At 42.1% G+C, this 25832-nt stretch overlaps 1 protein-coding gene across 2 annotated transcripts in view; it reads left to right on the plus strand.

Annotated features, from left to right (window-relative positions):
- The window catches only part of LOC124789642 (sialin-like), a 135249-nt gene that overhangs the window by 60836 nt on the left and 48581 nt on the right, over positions 1–25832 (plus strand). For both annotated transcript variants that reach the window (XM_047257072.1, XM_047257073.1), the window contains exons 4-5: positions 6153–6237; positions 20722–20936. In XM_047257072.1, the coding sequence (XP_047113028.1) occupies positions 6153–6237; positions 20722–20936 (300 nt within the window). The remainder of the gene's footprint in view (positions 1–6152; positions 6238–20721; positions 20937–25832) is intronic.

Below are 25832 nucleotides of genomic sequence, written 5' to 3' on the forward strand. Positions count from 1 at the left end.
AAGTCAGAACACTGTTGCAGAAACAACGAAAAAAAAGGTAAATTTAAACGAACTTAAAATCCCCAAGATTGGTGATGTTTCACAGAAGCTCGGAATTTAGCGAAATGCTTATCACAGTTTCCACAACGAAACATTGTCTCCAAACCTGCCGAAAATCCAAAGAGAATCTGGTCGCATGTAAAGTATGCTAGCGGCAAGACACAATCAATGCCTTCTCTGCGCGTTAGCAGTAGTAAATCTATCGATGACAGTGCCGCTAAAGCAGAGTTACTAAACACAGCCTTCCGAAATTGCTTCGCCAAAGAAGACGAAGTACATATACCAGAATTCTATTCAAGAACAGCAACTTCATTCACTTAATAAAAGCAACTCGAAGGTCCAGTCTGATTACCAGTCAGGTTCTTTCAGAATATGCTGATGCAAGTGTTGCATACTGAACAATCATATAGAACCGCTCGCGCGACGGAAGATACGTACCCAAAGACTGGAAAGTTGCACAGGTCACACCGATATTCAAGAAAGGCAATAGGAATAATCCACTAAATTACAGGGCCATCTCATTAACGTCGATATGCAGCAAGATTTTGGAACATATATTGTGTTTGAATATTGTGGATTACCTCGAAGAGAACGGTCTATTAACCCATAGTCAGTACGGACTTAGAAAACATCGTTCTTGTGAACCATAACTACCTCTTTACTGACACGAAGTGCTGAGTGCTGCCGACAAATGAGTTAAAACTGATTCCCTATCTCTAGATTTCGAGAAGGCTTTTGACACCGTACCCCACAATCGGCTTGTAAAGAAATTGTTTGCTTGTGGAATATCGTTTCAGTTATGCAACTGGATTCGTGATTTTCTGGCAGAGGTCACAGTTTGTAGTAACTGACAGAAAGGCATCGAGTAAATCAGAAATGATTACTGGTGTTCCCGAAGGTACTGTTACAAGCCCTCTGTTGTTTATATATAAACGATTTAGGAGACAATCTGAGTAGCCATCTTAGGTTTTTGCAGATTATGTTATCGTTTATGTCTAGTAAAGTCATGACAAGACTAAAACCAACTGCAAAACGATTTAGATAAGGTCTCTATATGGTGCGAAAATTAGCATATGACCCTATGGAATGCAAAGTGTGAAGTTATCCACATGAGTGCTAAAAGGAATCCGTTAAACTTCGGTTACACGTTAAATCACTCAAATGTAAAGGTCGTAAATTAAACTAAATACATAGGAATTACAGTTGTGAACAACTTAAATTGGAAAGAACACTGAAAATTTTGCTGGCAAAGCGAACCAAAGACTGTGTTTTATTGGCAGAACACTTAGAAGATGCGACAGATCTACTAAGGAGACTGCGTACACTGCCCTTGTCCGTTCAAAACGGTTCAAATGGCTGTGAGCACTATGGGACTTAACATCTATGGTCATCAGTCCCCTAGAACTTAGAACTACTTAAACCTAACTAACCTAAGGACATCACACAACACCCAGTCATCACGAGGCAGAGAAAATCCCTCACCCCGCCGGGAATCGAACCCGGGAACCCGGGCGCGGGACCTTGTGCGTCCTCTTTTGGAGTACTGCTACGTGATGTGGGATCCTTATCAGATAGGACTAACGGAGTACATCGAGAAAGTTCAAAGAAGGCGAGAACGTTCTGTATTATCGAAAAAATATGGAAGAGAGTGTCATAGACATGATACGGGATCTGGGGCGGAAATCATTAAAGCAAAGTCGTTTTTCGTTGCAGCGGGATCTTCTCACAGAATTGCAATCACCAACTTTCTTCTCCGAATGCGAATATACTCGTATTTTGTTTACACATATGGAGAAACAATCGTCGTAATAACATAAGTGAGATCAGACCTGGCACCGGAAGATACAGGTGTTGCATTTTTTCCGCGCCTTTTCGGGAGTGGAATAACAGAGAATTATTCGATGAACGCTCTGCCAGTCATTAAATGTGATTTGCAGAGTAGCCATGTAGATGAAGACTTAGACGTAGATTTCTTAATAGCTTCTGTATGTACAGTTGTATCTCGCATGTACGGCCTTATGAATAAAAGTGTGCGCTACCGTATCTGTGTGGTATTACTATTCTTTCTGCGTATCATCAGCTTAGTGTAGCTCTACAATCATTAAAAATTAATTGTATATTTAAGAATGACATTAAATTTTTTTCTTATTGTTAACTTTTTATGATTCCATATTTCTTAGCATGAATCGTTCATTAAACAACTTTAGGTCTTGGTTTTAAGATATATTCCTAATTATTACAAGATTAATGCAAAAATTTCACAAAAATTTGCTTTATTCCACCCTACCCCGTGGGTGGGGGAAACGAGAGTAATGGAAGAGTTTCTTTGGAAAAACGTAAAAAGTTACTTAACATAAAGTTTTAAGTAATTTTCAAGTAAAGTGCCGTAGGGTATATTACAAGGTGATTTTTATATCTCTAAGAAGTGTTTTCTTGTGCTCCTTTATTTTACAGAAATTGTTAAACGTCAAATATCCTATTCTGTCCTGAGTATGCTTATGTCTCGAACTTCCCCAGCACACCCTCCAAATACACTGATGGGTCAACCAATATGACCATGTACTAAATAGCACGTTGGTGTACCTCTGAAACGCAGTACAACAGCGGTTCTACATGGCATGGAGTCGATAAATCTTTGTTATATTTCTGGAAGTGCGTGACTTATAATATTAGGTCAAGCAATTCCCATGTTTTGTAGTACTTGGGTACTTTCCTGTAGTGTGCGATTTTGTTGAGGTTAATGTAAACGTTGCTCTAGGTGCAGAATATGAAACGGAGGACGAGGGGACTCTGCGATCCACTTTTATTGAGAGGCGGTAATTAATAGCTTGCATGTGATACACGAGGCAATTGACGCTGATTGAGCAGCAAATGCGGATACTGAGCCAGGGAAGGGAGACTCCTTGAGGCCAACAACGTTTGTCTTCAGTGGACGCCGGAATTTTCCAGGGGTCACTGGAGGACTGTATTTAGTTCTGAGCAGAACAGTGGTTTTGGGCCGGCCGGTGTTGCCGAGCGGTTCTAGGCGCTACAGTCTGGAATCGCGCGACCGCTACGGTGGCAGGTTCGAATCCTGCCTCGGGCATGGATGTGTGTGATGTCCTTAGGTTAGTTAGGTTTAATTAGTTCTAAGTTCTAGGGGACTGATGACCTCAGAAGTTAATTCCCAAGGTGCTCAGAGCCATTTGAACCATATCTTTCTTTTGAACAGTGGTTCTGGAGAATTTTTCGTACCTGGATAGTGCTACCCCATTGGCCCAGTTATTCTTCATCTTGGGATAGGAACGGGATACAGCACTGCATGCAACCCAGTGTACTTGGAGTGTGTAGTGTTCCATTTCCTCGGGATTCTGCCGTGAAAATACAAAATAGAAAATCTGATTGGGGTTTGAATTTTGATGGAATAAGTTACGGATAAGGCGGACTTCGTATTACCGATTAAGATAGTGCTGTAATTTGACCGTGAATGGCAGACTGGATCGGCAACACTTCAAAAAGCGATTGTAAGGAAATAGCATCAGAAATAAGTTGAAATTTACCTTATAAATCTGACAGAAACGTAGTATCTATTATAATATAGTCTTCGTGGCTGCATCTGGAATACTTCTTGATTTTCTTGTGGGATGTCCTTTTTTCATTGTTCGCTGGACCTCTTATTCTCCGTCTGATGAAAATTTCTTGAAGTTCTTACTGTCTGGATTAATTTATAAATTTGGCGATAACCATTGCGAATCACTACTGAAATAACTCGAAGACGCCGTGTGTTCGTTTCATAATATAGTTTTAATTTCCACTTAAAATCATTCTCTAACATCAGCGCCCAAAAATACACGTCTTAAACGTATGAACACAAGATAACAAGAGAGTAATGAACTAGTTGTTAAAACAAGCACCTACGCAAAAGTAAAAGAAGAACAAAATTACTTACGAAAATCTGTCGCTGGCGCAGCGCTCTTCTGCATGTGCGATCGTAAATCCCATCTTTGCTCTGGCGGAGGCGCGGTAGTCAAAGTACCGTTACAAGTGCTCACAACGAAAAAGATTCTTCTAAGTCACAGACGTCATCTGAGTTGAAGAAACTCGGCTGAAGAATGAAGAAAGGGGATCCCAGTTCCATGGATGAGAGAAACTCCAGAAAATTGGCCTCTGAGTACCGCAGCGTACAAAATTTCGAAAGAATTATGCTTCTGTAATGGAAAATAGGAACAAATTCCTGCGGAACTTAGTTTAGATATAAGTAAGGTAAGCCTCCACGGACATATTTGGGGAAAAATGATTTGAACTGTAAAGAAGGCGAAAATTGCGCGTAACTAGAAAGGAGCTCTGCCCAGCTGGCGGAAAATTTTATTTTTTCGATGCTATGTAACTAGACTGTGTTAACTAGTGATGTTTTTAATATTGTATCTCTAAAGTAAACAAGTGAAGATACGTTTTATATCATCAATGCTTGTCTCACATCCCTGTTACTTAAGATACTCAGAAGAGCGATCTCTGCCGTATTTGTAATTAAACTCTGATCTGGCGTTGGAATTGTGGAAACTTGTGCAGAATTCCTGAAAAGTGCGGGGAACGAACCTGTGTCGTGGTTGCACGCAATAATGCAATTGGCGACATGCACTATGTAATCAAAAGTATCCGGACACCCCCCCCCCCCCCCCCAAAAAAAAAATACGTTTTTCATATTAAGTCCATTGTGCTGCCACCTACTGCCAGGTACTCAATATCAGCGACCTCAGTAGTCATTAGACACCGTGAGAGAACAGAATGGGGCGCTCCGCGAAACTCACGGACTTCGAACGTGGTCAGGTGATTACGTGTCACTTGTGTGATGAGTCCGTAGGCGAGCTTTCTATACTGTTAAACATCCATAGGTCCACTGTTCCCTATGTGATAGTGAAGTGGAAACGTGAAGGGACACGTACAGCACAAAAGCCTACAGACCGACCTTGTCTGTTGACTGACAGAGACTGCTGACAGTTGAAGAGGGTCGTAATGTGTAATAGGCAGGCATCTATCCAGACCATCACACAGGAATTCCAAACTGCATCAGGATCCACTTCAAGTACTATGACAGTTAGGTGGGAGGTGAGAAAACTTGGATTTCGTGGTCGGGCAGCTGCTCATAAGCCACACATCACACCGGTAAATGCCAAACGACGCCTCGCTTGGTGCAAGGAGCGTAAACATTGGACTATTGAACAGTGGAAAAACGGTGTGTGGGATGACGAATCACGGTACACAATGTGGAGATCCGATGACAGGGTGTGGGTATGGCGAATGCCCGGTGGACGTCATCTGCCAACGTGTGTAGTGCCAACAGTAAAATTCCGAGGCGGTGGTGCTATGGTGTGGTTGCGTTATTCATGGAAGGGGCTTGCACCCTTTGTTGTTTTGCGTGGCACTATACAGCACAGGCCTACATTGATATTTTAAGCATCTTCTTGCTTCTCATTGTTGAAGAGCAATTCGGGGATGGCGATTGAATCCTTCAACACGTTCGAACACCTGTTCATAATGCACGGCCTGTGACGGAGTGATTACACGACAATAACATCCCTGTAATGGACTGGCCTGCACAGAGTCCTTACCTGAATCCTATAGCACGCCTTTGGGATGTTTTGGAACGCTGACTTCGTGCCAGGCCTCACCGACCGACATTGATACCTCTCCCCAGCGCAGCAATCCCTGAAGAATGATTGGACGTATGCCTGCGAGAGTGGAAGCTGTCATCGAGGCTAAGGGTGTGCTAACGCCACACTGAATTCCAGCATTACCGATGGAGGGCGCCAAGAACTTGTAAGTCATTTTGAGCCAGGTGTCCGGATCCTTTTGATCACATAGCGTATGATTTACCGATGACAGTCATGTAGCATCATTGGAGAGGTCTATGATGAATAACTGGCAGGAATGCTTAGGTCTTTGTTACAGCATCATAACAAGTGGTGTCCAATAGAATATTGTATTAAGACTGAGAAGAAGCAAACGTGAAGAAAATAATATGAGCAACATACCTTTACATAGTTTCAAGTTGGAACTACTAGTTCACAGATCATATACCATTCAATTTACATAATTCTGATCGACTAACTAAATACCCCTTTACCTTTTTTTAGGGTGGTATAGTACCAGCCGTACAGACATTAATCTGCAGATGGGCACCCGATCACGAAAGGAGCAAGTTTGCCATTATTTACATCGGTAAGTGCAAAATTTCCAAATTCCATCTTGTACCTTTCTGGCACTCAAATTTCGTTTAAACATGGAGGAGACGGGCCAAATTGACGATGTTAACTGTTATCGATTTTTATTAAGTTTATTTATGGAGATACTTTGGCTTTCTTTAAACATATTAAGAAATTGATTTCTTATTGTGTTGTATCTGGTTGTATAAATATTTGCTTTAATACCATGACAATTATTATGCCAATTTTCAAATCTGTTGAAGGAGCCAAAATTATTTCGACCAGGGGCCGCGCTGACAATAGTGATAAACTTTGAACACTTTTTTATTCTTATGATGTTTGAGATAGAATATTAATTAATTAAACGGAGTTATATGTGAGTGAGGTACTTTGCGTACTCTGACTTTTCCGTTTGTTCACAAATGACCTTTCTTTTTGCAATAGTTTAAAATGGAAAAACTTCAGAAACATCGTGTCTTAATGGGAGCAGAAATTGCTGACCCGGTTCCTCATTATTATCTGCTCCGTCTTCAGTAGGAGAGTAATTAGGAGATTCTGTGTGTTAGCCTGTAGGTTCTGTGGCCTGGGCTAGAGCACTTCAGTTTCGGTTTGGTCTGTAAAAAATCCACGATCGGTGATTTTCGCCGCAGCAAAATAATGCTCATTAAACACAACAGGATAATAAGGTTCTGTCTCTCATTTTTTAAATCCATTAACTGCATTAACGATTGTAGCTGCTCTGAAATAAGTAGTGCTCAGTAGGTGACTAACAGTAAGTCGTCAACTTGCCCGAGTCGACTAGCCCCAGTCGACTCTCTTAAAAAGTGTGTGATCTTTGGAATAGGGTTAACAAGGATAAGACATAAATAAATACGGGCTATGTGACACTTATTGTCTGTTTCGCCTCCTTTAATAAATAATAACTAAATATCTTACCAGATATTCCACGAGAGCTTATGCTGAATGTCTTAAGAATCATAATACACCAAGGAATACGTACGGCAGTTATCTTCGCAGATTGAACTGGCGACAGCGCTTTCACTGTGTGAGGTTTTAGTGACTCGCCCTTGCGTTAGTACCACCCGTATGGTGCTGCTATCTGTAAGTATGAACGTAGACTAGGTGATAAGCCATCTTACCCCTGTCCTCAACTTGCCCCAGTCTCCCCTCTATGTTGTTTTAAGGTTATCTGTCGAATAAAAGCGCTAACTATGACTCTGAGAAATGTTAAACTTCATACACTGATGTCACCATTGTATCGCTGACTTTTATTCCGTAACAGCAATGCAGATAACACAGGCTTCATAGCGATAATTTTGTTTGCTTGACAAACGATCATTTCTCACTGCTAAATATTGTCAGAAAATATATTATTACACTCACTAAAGATAATTGTCATCTTAATAGTGATCCCCAAAACTGCCCCAATGCAGGGTAGCCGAGCAGTGTACGCTATAAGAATAACTGACACTACTCATTGCTTCCGGAGGGCCGCTTGAATTCGCGCACGTAGCGCCGTAATTGGCTAATCTCAATGCTAATTGACTCGGAAACGGCGCAACGTATCGAATTTCTTTCTTAACAGTTATTTCTCAGCACAAGCTAACCTGCAACACCCTTACAAGCCTTTCAGGCTATTTCTGATCACCCTTTATACCGTGGGTCTCTTCAGTCCGCATGGATGTGCAGGGTAATATAGAAATATATTGAAAAACTTCGACGGACTGTAATCAGTGTCCTGAGGAACGAATTGAGGGCAGGAACCTACGTTCAGAAACGCCATCGATCGACACTACATAGCGGCGAAGTCACTGGGATATGAAAAGAAAAGTTTGAAGAAACAAAAACGGTCAAATATTTTGTGAAACGGTTTGTCTAAACGTAAGAAATGCAGTAGATTTGAATGATGCTCAAAATCATGTACAGGAGCTGAGATGCTCATGCGTTAGTGACGCAAGGAGACCACTGAGTGAAACTGCATCAGCCAAATGTGCCCCAGTAATCTTTAAAGTTCTAATATTTCAAGTCAAGCACTGAACTTTAAATTCTCAATCGTCAGCACAAATGATGTAGATGATTACAAGCATCATCCAAAGGCTCGTCGAATGTTTCTCTATATCTTTTATGTCTCACTTTTAGACAAATCATTTCAAAAATATCTGACCTCAGCTTCGTTCAGAAAGCATGAATTATGTATCAGCCGGTGTTTATTAGTTTATTATTACTTAAGAGTATGTAGATCAAGAGAAAGCAGACAAGTTTAATTTTATGTTGTAATGTGATATTTTTTGACACTTTACCACTAGCAGCAGCTGTCCGTGAAATATTTCAAAAATACCTCAAATCACTAAGTTTTTCTTAATCGCTCTGATTACTTTCTACTTCTTCTTCGTCTGCTTTTCCCTGTGCCTTTGTTCCGCATCGGTGCATGGTCGGCACTATTGTCAAACGGATTCGGCATAGTCAGTTTAAGGGGTGGCCAAATGTCTGCCACCCCCCCCCCCCCCCCCGCCCCTGGCTCACGGTACCTCTCACCAGGACGGAATATGTGTATCCCAGTTGTCTACGTGCAGTATTGTTATTGTGAAAGTGGGCGAAAGTTTCTAAATGTTTGCGAATGCCGTAATTGATGCGGGACATGGCTACCAGCCCGGTATTCACCTAGTGGAATGTGGGAAACAGCCTAACAGCCTAAAAGCCTCGTCCAGGCTGGGCGACACACACGCGCACACACACACACACACACACACACACACTCTTCGTTAATCTGCCAGGCGGATTTGATCTCCAGCCGGCGCACCTTCCCGTGAGGGAATCAGCACTTTAAACGCACCACTATCCGGGCGGATCCATGATTACTTCCAAGCAATTAAATATTTTTTTTTTGTTTTCTTGCAAAACTAGACCTCACACTGGTCAATTTGAAAGCCCATTTGTCCATTTCCCACTTTTCTTCTACCCATGAAAATTCGTGCAAAAATCCAGCGTGTAATTTCTAGCGACTCTTGTTTTTGATCTGCTCAAACATTTGACCAGAGTAGGCCGCGGTGGCCGAGCGGTTCTAGGTGCTTCACTCCGGATCCACGCGACTGCTACGGTAGAGGGTTCTAATCCTGCCTCTGGCATGGATGTGTGCGATGTCCTTAAATTAGGTTGGTTTAAGTAGTTCTAAGTTCTAGGGGACTGATGACCACAGATGTTAAGTCCCATAGTGCTCAGAGCCATTTGAACCATTTGACAAAAAAGCCTTCCGTTAGGCCAACCCTTTGGCAACAAACGTGAGTGTTGACGCTTACGAACTCGTCGCAGCGGAGATGACAGTACTGAGGGCGTTTGGTGCCGTCCGAAGCGTCCACGGTCCACGCCTGTCACAACAATACTATATCGTGCGCTAAGCGCGGTGACGGCAGTAGCGTCGACGTTACAGCTCACGTTTCCTGCTGAAGGGGTAGCCCAGGGTGGGGCGTTTGACTCCTTTTACTTCGCCGCTCTGTATCTTCGTTGGATGTTACCAGGAACGAGTCTCTACCCTCAGATTGTTCAAATGGTTCAAATGGCTCTGAGCATTATGGGATTTAAAATCTGAGGTCATCAGTCCCCTAGAACTTAGAACTACTTAAACCTAACTAACCTAAGGACATCACACACATCCACGCCCGAAGCAGGATTCGAACCTGCGACCGTAGCAGTCGCGCGGTTCCGGACTGAAGCGCCTAGAACCGCTCGGCCACCACGGCCGGCCTCAGATTGTTCCTCAAGACACCTTGTACATCCCCTCTAAGATTGTTACATTATCTATATGTATACTATCAGACCAAAGTATGGCAGAAAAGTGGCAGTTAGCTCAGTACTTCGACGTAACTTGGCCCAGTGACACTGAGCCATCATTTGTTGGATGAGCTACGATGGTGCGCCTTGTAAGATTGGGATCAGATGGAACTTGAACATAGGTAGACTGGATAATTTGCCGTCGTGTTGTTCACTGACTGCTGTGGCAATATTAGTGTGGTATCGTTCGAGGAACGAGGTCCCTAATTTTTCTATTACGCACAACAGCGGTTGGAGTTGTTTGCTGTCTTTAAGCAAGCATCGTCTGCTGCGTGAATAAACTAAATTACATCAATATTCACCGTTACAGGAAAGTACAGTCTACTTTTATAACTTAGTTTATTGAACTTATAATTCATCATTACTTTACAGGGTTTGCAGCGGTAAAACATTTGTCTACAAAACTTAGTGTCACATTTTACGGGATGAAAGCGAATTTGCTGTAACAGTTTCTTGGACAGGCGTTTGATGTCAGTATCCTAACAGGAGGACGTACTCACATACGATTTTCGAACTACCTGTACCCAACTTGAGCACATCCGTCTCACCGATTTGCGCTGACACCAAGGATGCATAACTTCTCGGCAACTGATCTCATCATTTGGGACGAGATTTCAGCGATTGCAAAGACGCGCTAAGCGTTTTCGATTAACGTTTAAGGGATATCATGAATAATAATCTCCGTTATAGAGGTAAAATAATTATGTTTGGTGGAGATTTCCATCAAGTACTACCCGTCGTTAGACATGGCAATAGAACAGCCATTTTTGAAACTAAAGTTAAAGAATCACTCCTATGTTCTCACATTAAAACTCATAAGTTAATTTAAAGTATCACGGCAAATTGGGTAACGGTGACTTAGAAAATCAAACAGATTACTTCACTGAAGCGTTCAAAATTCCTGAACATTGTTATTGCAGCCGTCCGGGTTGGCCGAGCGGTTATAGGCGCTACAGTCTGGAACTGCGCGACCGCTACGGTCACAGTTTCGAATCATGCCTGGGGCATGGGTGTGTGTGATGTCCTTAGGTTAGTTAGGTTTAAGTAGTTCTACGTTCTAGGGGGCTGACGACCTCAGAAGTTAAGTCCCATAGTGCTCAGAGCCATTTGAACCAACTATTGTTATTGCAATGACGATAGTTTTATTACCACCATATTCAGCCCCCCCCCCCCCCCCCATGAACCATGGACCTTGCCGTTGGTGGGGAGGCTTGCGTGCCTCAGCGATACAGATAGCCGTACCGTAGGTGCAACCACAACGGAGGGGTATCTGTTGAGAGGCCAGACAAACGTGTGGTTCCTGAAGAGGGGCAGCAGCCTTTTCAGTAGTTGCAAGGGCAACAGTCTGGATGATTGACTGATCTGGCCTTGTAACACTAGCCAAAACGGCCTTGCTGTGCTGGTACTGCGAACGGCTGAAAGCAAGGGGAAACTACAGCCGTAATTTTTCCCGAGGGCATGCAGCTTTACTGTATGATTACATGATGATGGCGTCCTCTTGGGTAAAATATTCCGGAGGTAAAATAGTCCCCCATTCGGATCTCCGGGCGGGGACTACTCAAGAGGATGTCGTCATCAGGAGAAAGAAAACCGGCGTTCTACGGATCGGAGCGTGGAATGTCAGATCCCTTAATCGGGCAGGTAGGTTAGAAAATTTAAAAAGGGAAATGGATAGGTTGAAGTTAGATATAGTGGGAATTAGTGAAGTTCGGTGGCAGGAGGAACAAGACTTCTGGTCAGGTGACTACAGGGTTATAAACACAAAATCAAATAGGGGTAATGCAGGAGTAGGTTTAATAATGAATAGGAAAATAGGAATGCGGGTAAGCTACTACAAACAGCATAGTGAACGCATTATTGAGGCCAAGATAGATACGAAGCCCACACCTACTACAGTAGTACAAGTTTATATGCCAACTAGCTCTGCAGATGACGAAGAAATTGAAGAAATGTATGATGAAATAAAAGAAATTATTCAGATTGTGAAGGGAGACGAAAATTTAATAGTCATGGGTGACTGGAATTCGAGTGTAGGAAAAGGGAGAGAAGGAAACATAGTAGGTGAATATGGATTAGGGGACAGAAATGAAAGAGGAAGCCGCCTTGTAGAATTTTGCACAGAGCACAACATAATCATAACTAACACTTGGTTTAAGAATCATGAAAGAAGGTTTTATACATGGAAGAACCCTGGAGATACTAAAAGGTATCAGATAGATTATATAATGGTAAGACAGAGATTTAGGAACCAGATTTTAAATTGTAAGACATTTCCAGGGGCAGATGTGGACTCTGACCACAATCTATTGGTTACGAACTGTTGATTAAAACTGAAGAAACTGCAAAAAGGTGGGAATTTAAGGAGATGGGACCTGGATAAACTAAAAGAACCAGAGGTTGTACAGAGATTCAGGGAGAGCATAAGGGAGCAATTGACAGGAATGGGGGAAATAAATACAGTACAAGAAGAATGGGTAGCTTTGAGGGATGAAGTAGTGAAGGCAGCAGAGGATCAAGCAGGTAAAAAGACGAGGGCTAGTAGAAATCCTTGGGTAACAGAAGAAATACTGAATTTAATTGATGAAAGGAGAAAATATAAAAATGCAGTAAGTGAAACAGGCAAAAAGGAATACAAACGTCTCAAAAATGAGATCGACAGGAAATGCAAAATGGCTAAGCAGGGATGGCTAGAGGACAAATGTAAGGATGTAGAGGCCTATCTCACTAGGGGTAAGATAGATACCGCCTACAGGAAAATTAAAGAGACCTTTGGAGATAAGAGAACGACTTGTATGAATATCAAGAGCTTAGATGGAAACCCAGTTCTAAGCAAAGAAGGGAAAGCAGAAAGGTGGAAGGAGTATATAGAGGGTCTATACAAGGGCGATGTACTTGAGGACAATATTATGGAAATGGAAGAGGATGTAGATGAAGATGAAATGGGAGATATGATACTGCGTGAAGAGTTTGACAGAGCACTGAAAGACCTGAGTCGAAACAAGGCCCCCGGAGTAGACAATATTCCATTGGAACTACTGACGGCCGTGGGAGAGCCAGTCCTGACAAAACTCTACCATCTGGTGAGCAAGATGTATGAAACAGGCGAAATACCCTCAGACTTCAAGAAGAATATAATAATTCCAATCCCAAAGAAAGCAGGTGTTGACAGATGTGAAAATTACCGAACTATCAGTTTAATAAGTCACAGCTGCAAAATACTAACACGAATTCTTTACAGACGAATGGAAAAACTAGTAGAAGCCAACCTCGGGGAAGATCAGTTTGGATTCCGTAGAAACACTGGAACACGTGAGGCAATACTGACCTTACGACTTATCTAAGAAGAAAGATTAAGGAAAGGCAAACCTACGTTTCTAGCATTTGTAGACTTAGAGAAAGCTTTTGACAATGTTGATTGGAATACTCTCTTTCAAATTCTAAAGGTGGCAGGGGTAAAATACAGGGAGCGAAAGGCTATTTACAATTTGTACAGAAACCAGATGGCAGTTATAAGAGTCGAGGGACATGAAAGGGAAGCAGTGGTTGGGAAGGGAGTAAGACAGGGTTGTAGCCTCTCCCCGATGTTGTTCAATCTGTATATTGAGCAAGCAGTAAAGGAAACAAAAGAAAAATTAGGAGTAGGTATTAAAATTCATGGAGAAGAAATAAAAACTTTGAGGTTCGCCGATGACATTGTAATTCTATCAGAGACAGCAAAGGACTTGGAAGAGCAGTTGAATGGAATGGAGTGTAGCCATGTATGGAAGTGAAACATGGACAATAAATAGTTTAAACAAGAAGAGAATAGAAGCTTTCGAAATGTGGTGCTACAGAAGAATGCTGAAGATTAGATGGGTAGATCACATAACTAATGAGGAAGTATTGAATAGGATTGGGGAGAAGAGAAGTTTGTGGCACAACTTGACCAGAAGAAGGGATCGGTTGGTAGGACATGTTCTGAGGCATCAAGGGATCACCAATTTAGTATTGGAGGGCAGCGTGGAGGGTAAAAATCGTAGAGGGAGACCAAGAGATGAATACACTAAGCAGATTCAGAAGGATGTAGGTTGCAGTAGGTACTGGGAGATGAAAAAGCTTGCACAGGATAGAGTAGCATGGAGAGCTGCATCAAACCAGTCTCAGGACTGAAGACCACAACAACAACAAACAACATTCAGCGCCAAAGAAACAACGAACAAAATCTTTCGTATTCTATTCAACTGCGTTGCATGTCCAAGAAAATGACGACTGTACAACAATTAATGAATATGTCATTTCCAATTCGTTGCCAGGAAAGGCAAAGATTTACCTCTGTTCTGATTCTATCCAATTTAAGGAAATAAACAGCATCTAATTGTACCCCAAGAAATTCTTGAACTCTTTAAACTGAACCTCATCAGTTACTTTTAAAGCTTTAACAGCAGTAAGAAATCCTGTCGCTGATCAGGGACTAATTAGTGGTGCAGGATTAGCAGTAACTCACTTAGTCGAGTTCATCATCACTGCTAAATTAATTGACTCCGATAAAAATGTTCTCATATCATGCATTAACATCACACCTTCTGAACCAATCATTCCTTTCCAAATGACAAGAAAACAATTCCCAATAAAAGTATGCTTCGCTATGACTATTAACAAAGCACGAGGTCAGACGCTTCAAAGGGCGGGATTGATTTGACCAGAACTTTTTTTTCGCATGGACAGTTATATTTGGCTTTTTCACGAGTTTGCATATTCAGTAATGCTTATGTTTGTGCTAAAGACACATGTAGCCAAAAAGTAAACTATGATCACATTATTACTGTTAAGATTGGTTTTGTGGTAAAGTCACATGTAGTCAAAAGTAAACGATGTTCACATTAAGGCTGCTTAGTTCGGTTTCAAAGAAGTTTTTAAAATAAAGAAATTGTAAAAAATGAAATTAATCTGAGAAAGACAATATCTGTTTACATATGTTTTACAGTTATCCATATTGTACATAATGCAATCGATGTTTTACGATGAGAGTACACTGAAGTGACAAGCGATATGCACATATACAGATGGCCGTAGTATACAGGGTGGTCCACTGATCGTGATCGGGCCAAATATCTCACAAGATAAGCGTCAAATGAAAAAACTACAAAGAACGAAACTTGTCAAGCTTGAATTGGGAAACCAGATGGCGCTATGGTTGGCCCGCTAGATGGCGCTGCTATAGGTCAAACAGATATCAACTGCCTTTTTAAAAATAGGAACCCCCATTTTTTATTACATATTCGTGTAGTACGTAAAGAAATATGAATGTTTTAGTTGGGCCACTTTTTCGCTTTGTGATAGATGGCGTTGTAATAGTCACAAACGTATAAGTACGTGGTATCACGTAACATTCCGCCAGTGCGGACGGTATTTGCTTCGTGATACATTACCTGTGTTACAACGGACCGTTTACCAATTGCGGAAAAGGTCGATATCGTGTTGATGTATAGCTATTGTGATCAAAATGCCCAACGGGCGTGTACTATGTATGCTGCTCGGTATCCTGGACGAATCATCCAAGTGTCCGGACCGTTCGCAGGATAGTTACGTTATTTAAGGAAACAAGAAGTGTTCAGCCACATGTGAAACGTCAACCACGACCTGCAACAAATGATGATGCCCAAGTAGGTGTTTTAGCTACTGTCGCGGCTAATCCGCACATTAGTAGCAGACAAACTGCGCGAGAATCGGGAATCTCAAAATCGTCGGTGTTGAGAATGCTACATCACCATCGATTGCATCCGTACCATATTTCTATGCACCAGGAATTACATGGCGACAACTTTGAATGTCGTGTACAGTTCTGCCACTGGGCACAAGAGAAATTACGGGACGATGTCAGATTTTTTGCACGCATTTTATTTAGCGACGAAGCGTCATTCACCAACTGCGGTAACGTAAACCGGCATAATATGCACTATTGGGCAACGGAAAATCCACGATGGCTGCGACAAGTGGAACACCAGCGACCTTGGCAGGTTAATGTATGGTGCGGCATTGTGGGAGGAAGGATAACTGGCCCCCATTTTATCGATGGCAATCTAAATGGTGCATGTATGTTAATTTCCTACGTAATGTTCTACCGATGTTACTACAAGATATTTCACTGCATGAGAGAATGGCGATGTACTTCCAACATGATGGATGTCCGGCACATAGCTCGCGTGCGGTTGAAGTGGTATTGAAAAGCGTATTTCATGACAGGTGGATTGGTCGTCGAAGCACCATACCATAGCCCGCACGTTCACCGGATCTGACGTCCCCGGATTTCTTTCTGTGAGGAAAGTTGAAGGATATTTGCTATCGTGTTCCACCGACAACGCCTGACAACATGCGTCAGCGCATTGTCATTGCATGTGCGAACATTGTGGAAGGCGAACTATTCGCTGTTGAGAGGAATGTCGTTACACGTATTGCCAAATGCATTGAAGTTGACGGACATCGTTTTGAGCATTTACTGCATTAATATGGTATTTACAGGTAATCACGCTGTAACAGCATGCGTTCTCAAAAATTATAAGTTCACAAAGGAACATGTATCACATTGGAACAACCGAAATGAAATGTTCAATCGTACCTACGTTCTGTATTTTAATTTAAAAAACCTACCTGTTACCAACTGTTCGTCTAAAATTGTGAGCCATATGTTTGTGACTATTACAGCGCCATCTATCACAAAGCGAAAAAAGTTGTCCAACTAAAACATTCATATTTCTTTACGTACTACACGAATATGTAATAAAAATGGGGGGTTCCTGTTTTAAAAACAACGTAGTTGATATCTGTTTGACCTTTGGCGGCGCCATCTAGCGCGCCCACCATAGCGCCATCTGGTTTCCCCTTTCAAGCTAGACAAGTTTCGTTCTTTGTAGTTTTTTCGTTTGACGCTTATTTCGCGTGATATTTGGCACGGTCACGATCAATGGACCACCCTGTAGTGTACACAAGGTACAGAAGGGCAGTGCACTGGCGGGACTGTCATTTGCACTCAGGTGATTTTGAAAAGGTTTTCGAAGTGCATATGGCCAAACGAGTTGAATTGACAGACGTTGAATGTGAAATGATAGTCGGAGACAGACGCATGGGACATTCCATATCCGAAATCGTTAGGGAATCCACTGTTTCAAGAGTGTGCTGAGAATACAAAACTTCAGGCATTACCTCTCTCCACGGAAACGCAGTGGCCGACGGCCTTCTTTTAACGATCGACAGCAGCAGCGTTTGCGTAGAGTTACCAGTGGTAACAGACAAGGAACACTGAGAGGAATAACGCGCAAATCGAGGTGGGACATACGATGAACGTATCCGTTATGACAGCGCGGCGAAATTGGGCGTTAATGGGTTATGGCAGCAGATGATCTATGCCAATTGAAGTGTTGGCTGAAGAGCCAACACTGTGTTGCTAGAGGAGGCCGAAATGCACGCGTTTAATTACACGCTGACTGGCGTGAGGTCTGGAACAGTTAAGGGAATTAATAGTAGCAAATAAAGTACGTAGTTGATATAATACTTAACTTTAATCCACAATTGGTGTACATCGCTCTTGACGGTACTTGTTATAATCTCAATATCAAATGCTATGGCGCCTTGCTAGGTCGTAGCAAATGACGTAGCTGAAGGCTATGCTAACTATCGCCTCGGCAAATGAGAGCGTAGTTGTCAGTGATCCATCTCTGGCTAAGTCGGCTGTACAACTGGGGCGAGTGCTAGTAAGTCTCTCTAGACCTGCCGTGTGGTGGCGCTCGGTCTGCAATCACTGACAGTGGCGACACGCGGGTCCGGCGTATACTAATGGACCGCGGTCGATTTAAAGGCTACCACCTAGCAAGTGTGGTGTCTGGCGGTGACACCACACCAGTGCCTTTGCTAACATCACGACGTCGCCTGTAGCACCTGTCCTGGGCTCTTGACTGTATCGATTGGATCCTAGACCACTGGAAAACCGTCGCCTGGTGAGATGAGTCGTGATTTCACTTGGTAAGAGCTGATGGAAGGGGTCGAGAGTGGCGGAGACTCCACGAAGCCATGGAGCCAAGTTGTCAACGAGGCGATGTGCACGCTAGTGATAGCTCCATAATGGTGCAGACTATGTTTACACAGAAACGACGGTGTCCTCTAATCCAACTGAACAGATCATTGACTGTAAATGATATGCTTGGCTACTTGGAGTCTTTAGTTCCCAAATATATCACCGGGTCTAATTGTTCGTGACTGGTTTTAACAACATTCTGGACAATTCGGGCGAATGATCTGGTCATTTACATCGCGCGACACGAAGCCATCGAACATTTATGGGACGTTATCGAAAGGTTTGTTCGTACACAAAACCCTGCACAGGCAACAGTTTCGCATAAATGGACTGCTGTAGAGGCAACATGGCTCAGTATTTCTTCAGGGACTTCCAACGACGTGTTGTGACCGTACTACGTCGAGTTCCTGCACTGTCCCGACAAAAAGAGATCCGACATAGTATTAGGAAGTATCCCATGACTTTTGTCACGTTGGTCTCCCTCTACGATTTTTACCCTCCACGCTGCCCTCCAATGCTAAATTTGTGATCCCTTGATACCTCAGAACATGTCCTACCAACCGGTCCCTTCTTCTTGTCAAGTTGTGCCACAAACTCCTCCCCAGTTCTATTCAATGCCTCCTCATTAGTTATGTGACTACCCATCTAATCTTCTGCATTCTTCTGTAGCACCACAATTCGAAACCGTCTATTCTCTTCTTGTCCAAACTATTTATCGTCCATGTTTCACATCCATACATGGCTACACTCCATACAAATACTTTCAGAAACGACTTCCTGACACTTAAATCTATACTCGATGTTAACAAATTTCTCTTCTTCAGAAACGCTTTCCTTGCCATTGCCAGTCTACATTTTATATCCTCTCTACTTCGACCATTATCAGTTATTTTGCTCCCCAAATAGCAAAACTCCTTTACTACTTCTTTGCTGACGGGACGTTAAACACTAATCTCCTCCTCCTCCCCTTACGTCTGAACGCTGCCGCTAATAATAATAATAATAATAATAATAATAATAATAATAATTTTGTTGTTGTTGTTGTTGTCGTGGTTTTCAGTCCAGAGACTGGTTTGAAACAGCTTTCCGTGCTACTCTATGCTGTGCAAGCTTCTTCATCTCCCAGTACCTACTGCAACCTACATCCTTCTGAATCTGCTCAGTGTATTCATCTCTTGGTCTCCCTCTACGGTTTTTTCCCTCCAAGCTGCCCTCCAATACTAAATTGGTGGTCCCTTGATGCCTCAGAATATGTCCTACCAACAGATCCCTTCTTCTAGTCAAGTTGTGCCACAAATTTCTTTTCTCCCCAATTCTATTCAATACCTCCTCATTAGTTGTGTGATCTACCCATATAATCATCTGTAGCACCACATTTCGAAAGCTTCTATTCTCTTCTTGTCTAAACTATTTATCGTCCACGTTTCACTTCCATACATGGCTACACTCCATACAAATACTCTCAGAAACTACTTTCAGAAACGACTTCCTGACATTTAAATCTATACTCGATGTTAACAAATTTCTGTTCTTCAGAAGCACTTTCCTTGCCATTGCCAGTTTACGTTTTATATCCTCTCTGCTTCGACCATCATCAGTTACTTTGCTCCCCAAATAGCACTGTCTCACTTCCTAATCTAATTCCCTCAGCATCACCCGACTTAAATCGACTACATTCCATTATCCTCGTTTTGCTTTTGTTGATGTTGATCTCGTACCCTCCTTTCAAGACACTGTCCATTCCGTTCAACTGCTCTTCCAGGTCCTTTGCTGTCTCTGATAGAATCACAATGTCATCGGCGAACCTTCTCCATGGATTTTAATACCTACTCCGAATTTTTCTTTTGTTTCCTTTACTGCTTTCTTAATATACAGATTGAATAACATCGGGGAGAGGCTACAACCCTGTCTTACTCCCTTCCCAACCACTGCTTCCTTTTCATGCCCCTCGACTCTTGTAACTGCCATTTGGTTTCTGTACAAATTGTATATAGCCTTTCGCTCCCTGTAATTTATCCCTGCCACCTTCAGAATTTGAAAGATAGAATCCCTGTCAACATTGTCAAAAGCTTTCTCTAAGTCTACAAATGCTAGAAACGTAGGTTTGCCTTTCCTGAATCTTTCTTCTAAGATAAGTCGTAAGGTCAGTATTGCCTCACGTGTTCCAACATTTCTACGGAATCGAAACTGATCTTCTACCAGGTTTTCCATTCGTCTGTAAAGAATTCGTGTTAGTATTTGGCAGCTGTGACTTATTATACTGATAGTTCGGTAGTTTTCACATCTGTCAACAATTGCTTTATTTGGGATTTGCATTAATATTAGCATATCATCTTTTATTATTAATACTTCCATTTACATATTTGTCCATTATTGTATTACCTATAGGTGACTGATCAGGATAGACTGCGAGTTAATCGCACAGGAACTAGTGCACTATACAATAGAAACGGTTAGCTATGCGTTCATTTGAATGTGTTCATATCTGTAAGCATCACCGCAGAGTGGAAATCTCATTTAGGTACAAGTCCTGTATAAGAATTTGTCTACGTATTTACAGTTTCCACAAATGTCTTCATCATCCACTGAACACAAATGACACCCGTGCCACTTATTCGGTTGCAGGTATGTTCGTTGGGCCGTTGGTGTCGATGGCTTCGACAGGCGCCTTGTGTGAGACGGCGGGGGGGTGGCCCCTGGCCTTCTACGTGATCGGCGGCGCCGGTGTGCTTTGGTGCCTGCCATGGTTCCTGATGATTACCGACACGCCAGCGAAACACCCACGCATAGACCCAACAGAGCGTCGCTACATCGAGGCTACTATCAAGTCGAGTGCCAAGGTAACGCCTCACAGCTCAAACAGTTTTCTCCCGTCCAAACTGATCGGTAGCTCTTCCCAGAGTGTCAACTGAAATGTTTCATCAAAGAATAAAACTATTTCCCTAAACGATGTCAGTTAGTTAGTCAGTTACATGTTTCATATACCATTTGCATGATTCGTTTATCGAAATGATGTCGAATGAGTCAGTTTACAGGATATGTTTACCTGACTAATTTAAACATACAGTAAATGTCCCACTCATGCAACTACGCTTAAAAATTAGTTTTTTTTTCACAGGCTACCAGTTTTAAAATAAAAATTCGTCCGCGGAATACAGGGCGTTGTCCAGAAGACATTATTTTAGGTTGGATTGAAAAATTGCTTTTCTACCTGTCACGTACTTTATGTTACTGGGCAAATGATCAAAAATTTTTATTTCTTCACACTGAATTCTTTCTGAACCATAGATAGATTTAGTAATGGGCAATAAAGGTCATTTTTCCTCTAATATTGTAAGTATGAACATTACTATTCTTCTCAAATTGTGATGGATTATATAAGAAGAATTTCGTTAGCGAATGTAGATATTGTGATGAAGTACCACCCCGAAGAGTTACCTACAAGATAGCGAGTAAACACCAAAAACTGTTCTTCCTGCTCGCTTTTCTGCTGTCAACACTTTCTTCCTAAGTGACGAATTACCTCAGAAAGTTCTTCGAGAAGACATTATTGAGCCTGAATAGGCAAAATTTGTTGGGAGGTTGATTCGTTAAGATTAGGACGAAAGCGAGACGGTGTACCAGATGAGTTATCAGATTCGAGAATTTCCATAAGACTCAGCTGACATGAGTAGAGCAGGTGTTTGATTCCAAAACAGGAATACAATTTTTCAAACTATCAGGAAACATAGTTGCAATGTACATATCGCTACAGCATGAAAGATCTGTTCTGTAGCTTACGGCACAGCGATCTTCTACTCTGTCGAGGATTATTCCCACCAAGTGTGATGCTGAACTTCTGCGACGTACTGAACCCTCAAATTTTGAATGGAATCGTGAAGTATGACTACATACCTCAGTCAACCATCTCTCATTAAAGACGGAAGTCCTGGTTCTAGTGCGGGCGTAATACCCATACTATTGTATTTTACTTTCCGTGCAGTTTACAGTAGGTCACACTACATGGATTAGGTAAGGTGGCTAATGAAATATGTGATCAAATTTTTGGACATATCGAGTCTTACTAAGACTACGATTACGATTGAACCTAGAGCTTAGTTAAACGTGTCGCAGTTTTATGTAAAGTGATAATCCTTGATTTCAGACTACAATTGGTTGTGTAATAAAGACTGTTTTCTCTGAACAGCAGAGCGATACAATGATGATATTTAAAAAAAAAAAAAAAAAAAAAAAAAAAACTTTAAAATTATTAGACTCTGTATCTGACTAAACACTGTTACCTAAGTTTTTCGCATTTTTGAAGATGTATTTGTGCCCAGCGAGGAAAGTGCATTTCAGGTGATTTCCTATGAGAACCACAAATAAATTCCTTCTGAGTTGCTGATAAAATCACGCAAAATGCGACCCAGACTCTATTTTCTCTCTTGTTATCAGTTGTATACAAAGCTCTGAGGAGAAATGCAAATTGATTTCTTTTTATGGATATAGATTAACATATGCCCCAAATATCACGCTCAACATTTTAACCTCAATCTATATAAATAAAAACGTAAGGGTTCGTTTGTTCAGAATCGTATATATCCGAAAGCTCTTCACCGAATGCTTTGAAATTTTGACGCAATGTTACATACGGACAAGCACGAGTTTTTAAATATCTATTTTTTAAATATATGCAATATAGGATTAAAAGGTAATATATAAAACACAAACGCCTTCACCAAAATATTGAAAAATTCTTCACAGATTTATTTCAAACGTTACACAGTAATGTAATGAACATTCGGACGGACGTAGGCTATCATTCCAAAAATGCATACTTTCTGAGATCAGTAAAAAAGGACCCGGAAATGCATACGTTCTGCGATAAACACGTGTTCACAGGTGGTATTCAAACTGGTGTCCATTCATGACAATGCACCGCTCTGCCCTCCGGCATAAAGAATGATGCACCCTTTGAATATACCCGGTTGTTGTTGTTCCTGCTGGCACGCATTGAAGACGCGACCCTGTAGTGCACGCACATCGTTGACTGGCGTGATTTACGCCATTTCCTTCAAGTATCCCCATAACCAAAAGTCAAGAGGATTGTCCATACGTTGATTGAGAATCGGTGTTGATGACCTCTTTCCTGAATTGCATGGGGATTTACACAAAACCATCTCATATGAACCGTGCATCATCAGTAAATAAAATCTTCGATATGAACTGTGGATCTACGACACACTTCTGCAACAGCCATTGACAGAACCACCGTCTGCCTTGATGATCCTGTGGGGTTAGGGCCTGAACTCGCTTTAGATGGTATGGATACAGCAACTGTTCATGAAATACCCCCTAGATAAAAGAATGAGACCTACCTTCTGCTGCTATCAATGGTCGTTCACTGGTCCCAGGGATTTCTTTCACCAAACGTAGCACACACTCCTCCATGTCAGACTGTGCGGGGCCTACCACTGTTAGTCTTCCGAGATGCAAGGGTATCTGTGCCCCTCGGATACTGGAAAAGTCTGCCGTATAGCTTATCAGAGGGCACTCAGCGCTTTGGATATTTTTCAGCGTAGAGGGCGCCGGCTTGCAGGCTACGTCCAATTGCTAAACAATAGCAATATATCATATCCGCCATTTCACTTGTCGAGAGAGGAAATATAAATATACTACACCATTTGTACGTTCAAACAGGGCAATAACAGTTAACACATAAGTGACTCCATGTTTGGAAGGAGGTGAAACAGCGCGTACCCAGTGTTGACAGTACTGTACAATAAGGCACACAAACATGACGAAAACTTACGTAGCCTACAACACCATCCGAACCACGCACTTGCCTGCAGCCCACCTAATGGTAGGTCGAGTACTGTAACACATCACACGAGGGGCACTCCAAAAGAAATGCACACTATTTTTGTAAAAATACAGTTTTCATTCTGCAAGTGTGAAAGTTTTACAGTGTGTAGGTACATCCTTCCTGCTTGTTTTCAAACTTAGTTCAACCTCTCCCGTGAGTGGCGCCGTCACAGCATGTCTTCAAGATGGCTGCTACACTTGACGTTCGTCAGAAGCAACGTGCTGTCATAGAATTCCTGTGCTGTGAAAACGAGACAGTGGGAAACATCCACAAGAGGTTGAAAAAGGTGTATGGAGATGCTGCTGTCGATCGCAGTACAGTTAGTCGGTGGGCAAGCAGGTTATGTGATGAAAGCGGGCACGGCAATATTGAGGACTGTCCTCGCAGCGGCAAGCCTCGTACTGCACACACTCCAGACAATGTGCAGAGAGTTAACGAATTGGTGACTGCTGACAGACGCATCACAGTGAACGAATTGTCACGCTACGTTGGAATGGGGGAAGGAAGTGTTTGCAGAATACTGAAAGTGTTGGCGTTAAAAAAGATTTGTGCCAGGTGGTTTCCCAGGATGTTGACAGTGGCTCACAAAGAAACAAGAACAACGGTATGCAGCGAACTTTTGGAACAGTACGAGAATGGTGCAGATGAATTCGTTGGAAGAATTGTGACAGGTGATGAAACATGGCTCCATCATTTTTCACCAGAGGTGAGGGGCCATCAATGGAGTAGCATCATGCGAATTAACCTATAAAATTTTTTACCGTGCGGGTATACAGTCGCTGGTTGCAAGATGGCGTGAGGCACTTGAGAGGGATGAAAATTATGTGGACAAATAAAAATATTTTTCCTAAAGGCTGTATCTACACACTGTGAAACTTTCAAACATGTAGAATAAAAGATGGATTTAAAAAAAAAGTGCGCATTTCTTTTAGAGTGACTCTCGTAATACCCTGCCGACACATTTGACGGAGCGCCAGTGCAACGATTGTGCCAATATCCGCAACCAAGCGTCTCGCCACCCTTCCTATAAACACATGTTTACCTCGGAAAGTATGCGTTTCCGGACCCATGTTTATGAGACTCATTTTTCTCGTTTCGATGAGTACTGCCGTCTCTCAGAATATTCGATACTTCTTTTTTTTAGCACCCTGTGTATGTAATATTTTGGGTGCTTCGGTAAGAGCGCGCAAAAATGTTATAGGACGTAGAGAATGCGCCACTGAACAATTTGAGATAGGGAACCTGGGGTCGGAGAAGACAGCTTAAGGAGATACGGAAGTAAACTTGTCTAATGCTTTTTCTAGCCTTACTGTTCTCCATCGTACTTACGATTAAGATGCGTACAAGTTTACACGTACTGTGCTGTTTGTTTACATGTACGTTGTTTATTTCCTGCAAGGATACAAGGAGAACGGGCCTGATTACCAGGCAGTTATGAAGCAGGTTTTGTTTTCTTTACTTGTCGATATGGTGGCTGTGTTGAATCGTATTTACATTGTCTCATGATAGACCATGCTATGAATCAACGACAGACCCATTCATAACTCAGTGTTATTCAGAGACATACAGTACAGTACGATGGAGCAGTATTTCTTGGTCGCTGGATTGGAATGGGAGGATCTGTTCCATGTCTTGAGAGGTCACCCGACCTGAATCCCCTTAATTATTTCCGGAGAAGAGACCCCAGTGGATACGGAGATGGAATTAGTTGCCAGAATTGTAGCACCTGTGATGCGATTCGAAACACAAAGGGAAATTTCTCAGGGTGCGTCAGAATATTGTTCACAGGTGTCATACTTGCATTGAGGTTGATGTCCGTCAGTTTCAGCGCATTTTGTAAGATTCCGTACAAAACGTACGTTCATTGTGTCAAGGATGGTATTTGCAGTTA

The sequence above is a fragment of the Schistocerca piceifrons genome, chromosome 3, assembly GCF_021461385.2.
Source record: "Schistocerca piceifrons isolate TAMUIC-IGC-003096 chromosome 3, iqSchPice1.1, whole genome shotgun sequence".
NCBI classification, from domain to species: domain Eukaryota; kingdom Metazoa; phylum Arthropoda; class Insecta; order Orthoptera; family Acrididae; genus Schistocerca; species Schistocerca piceifrons.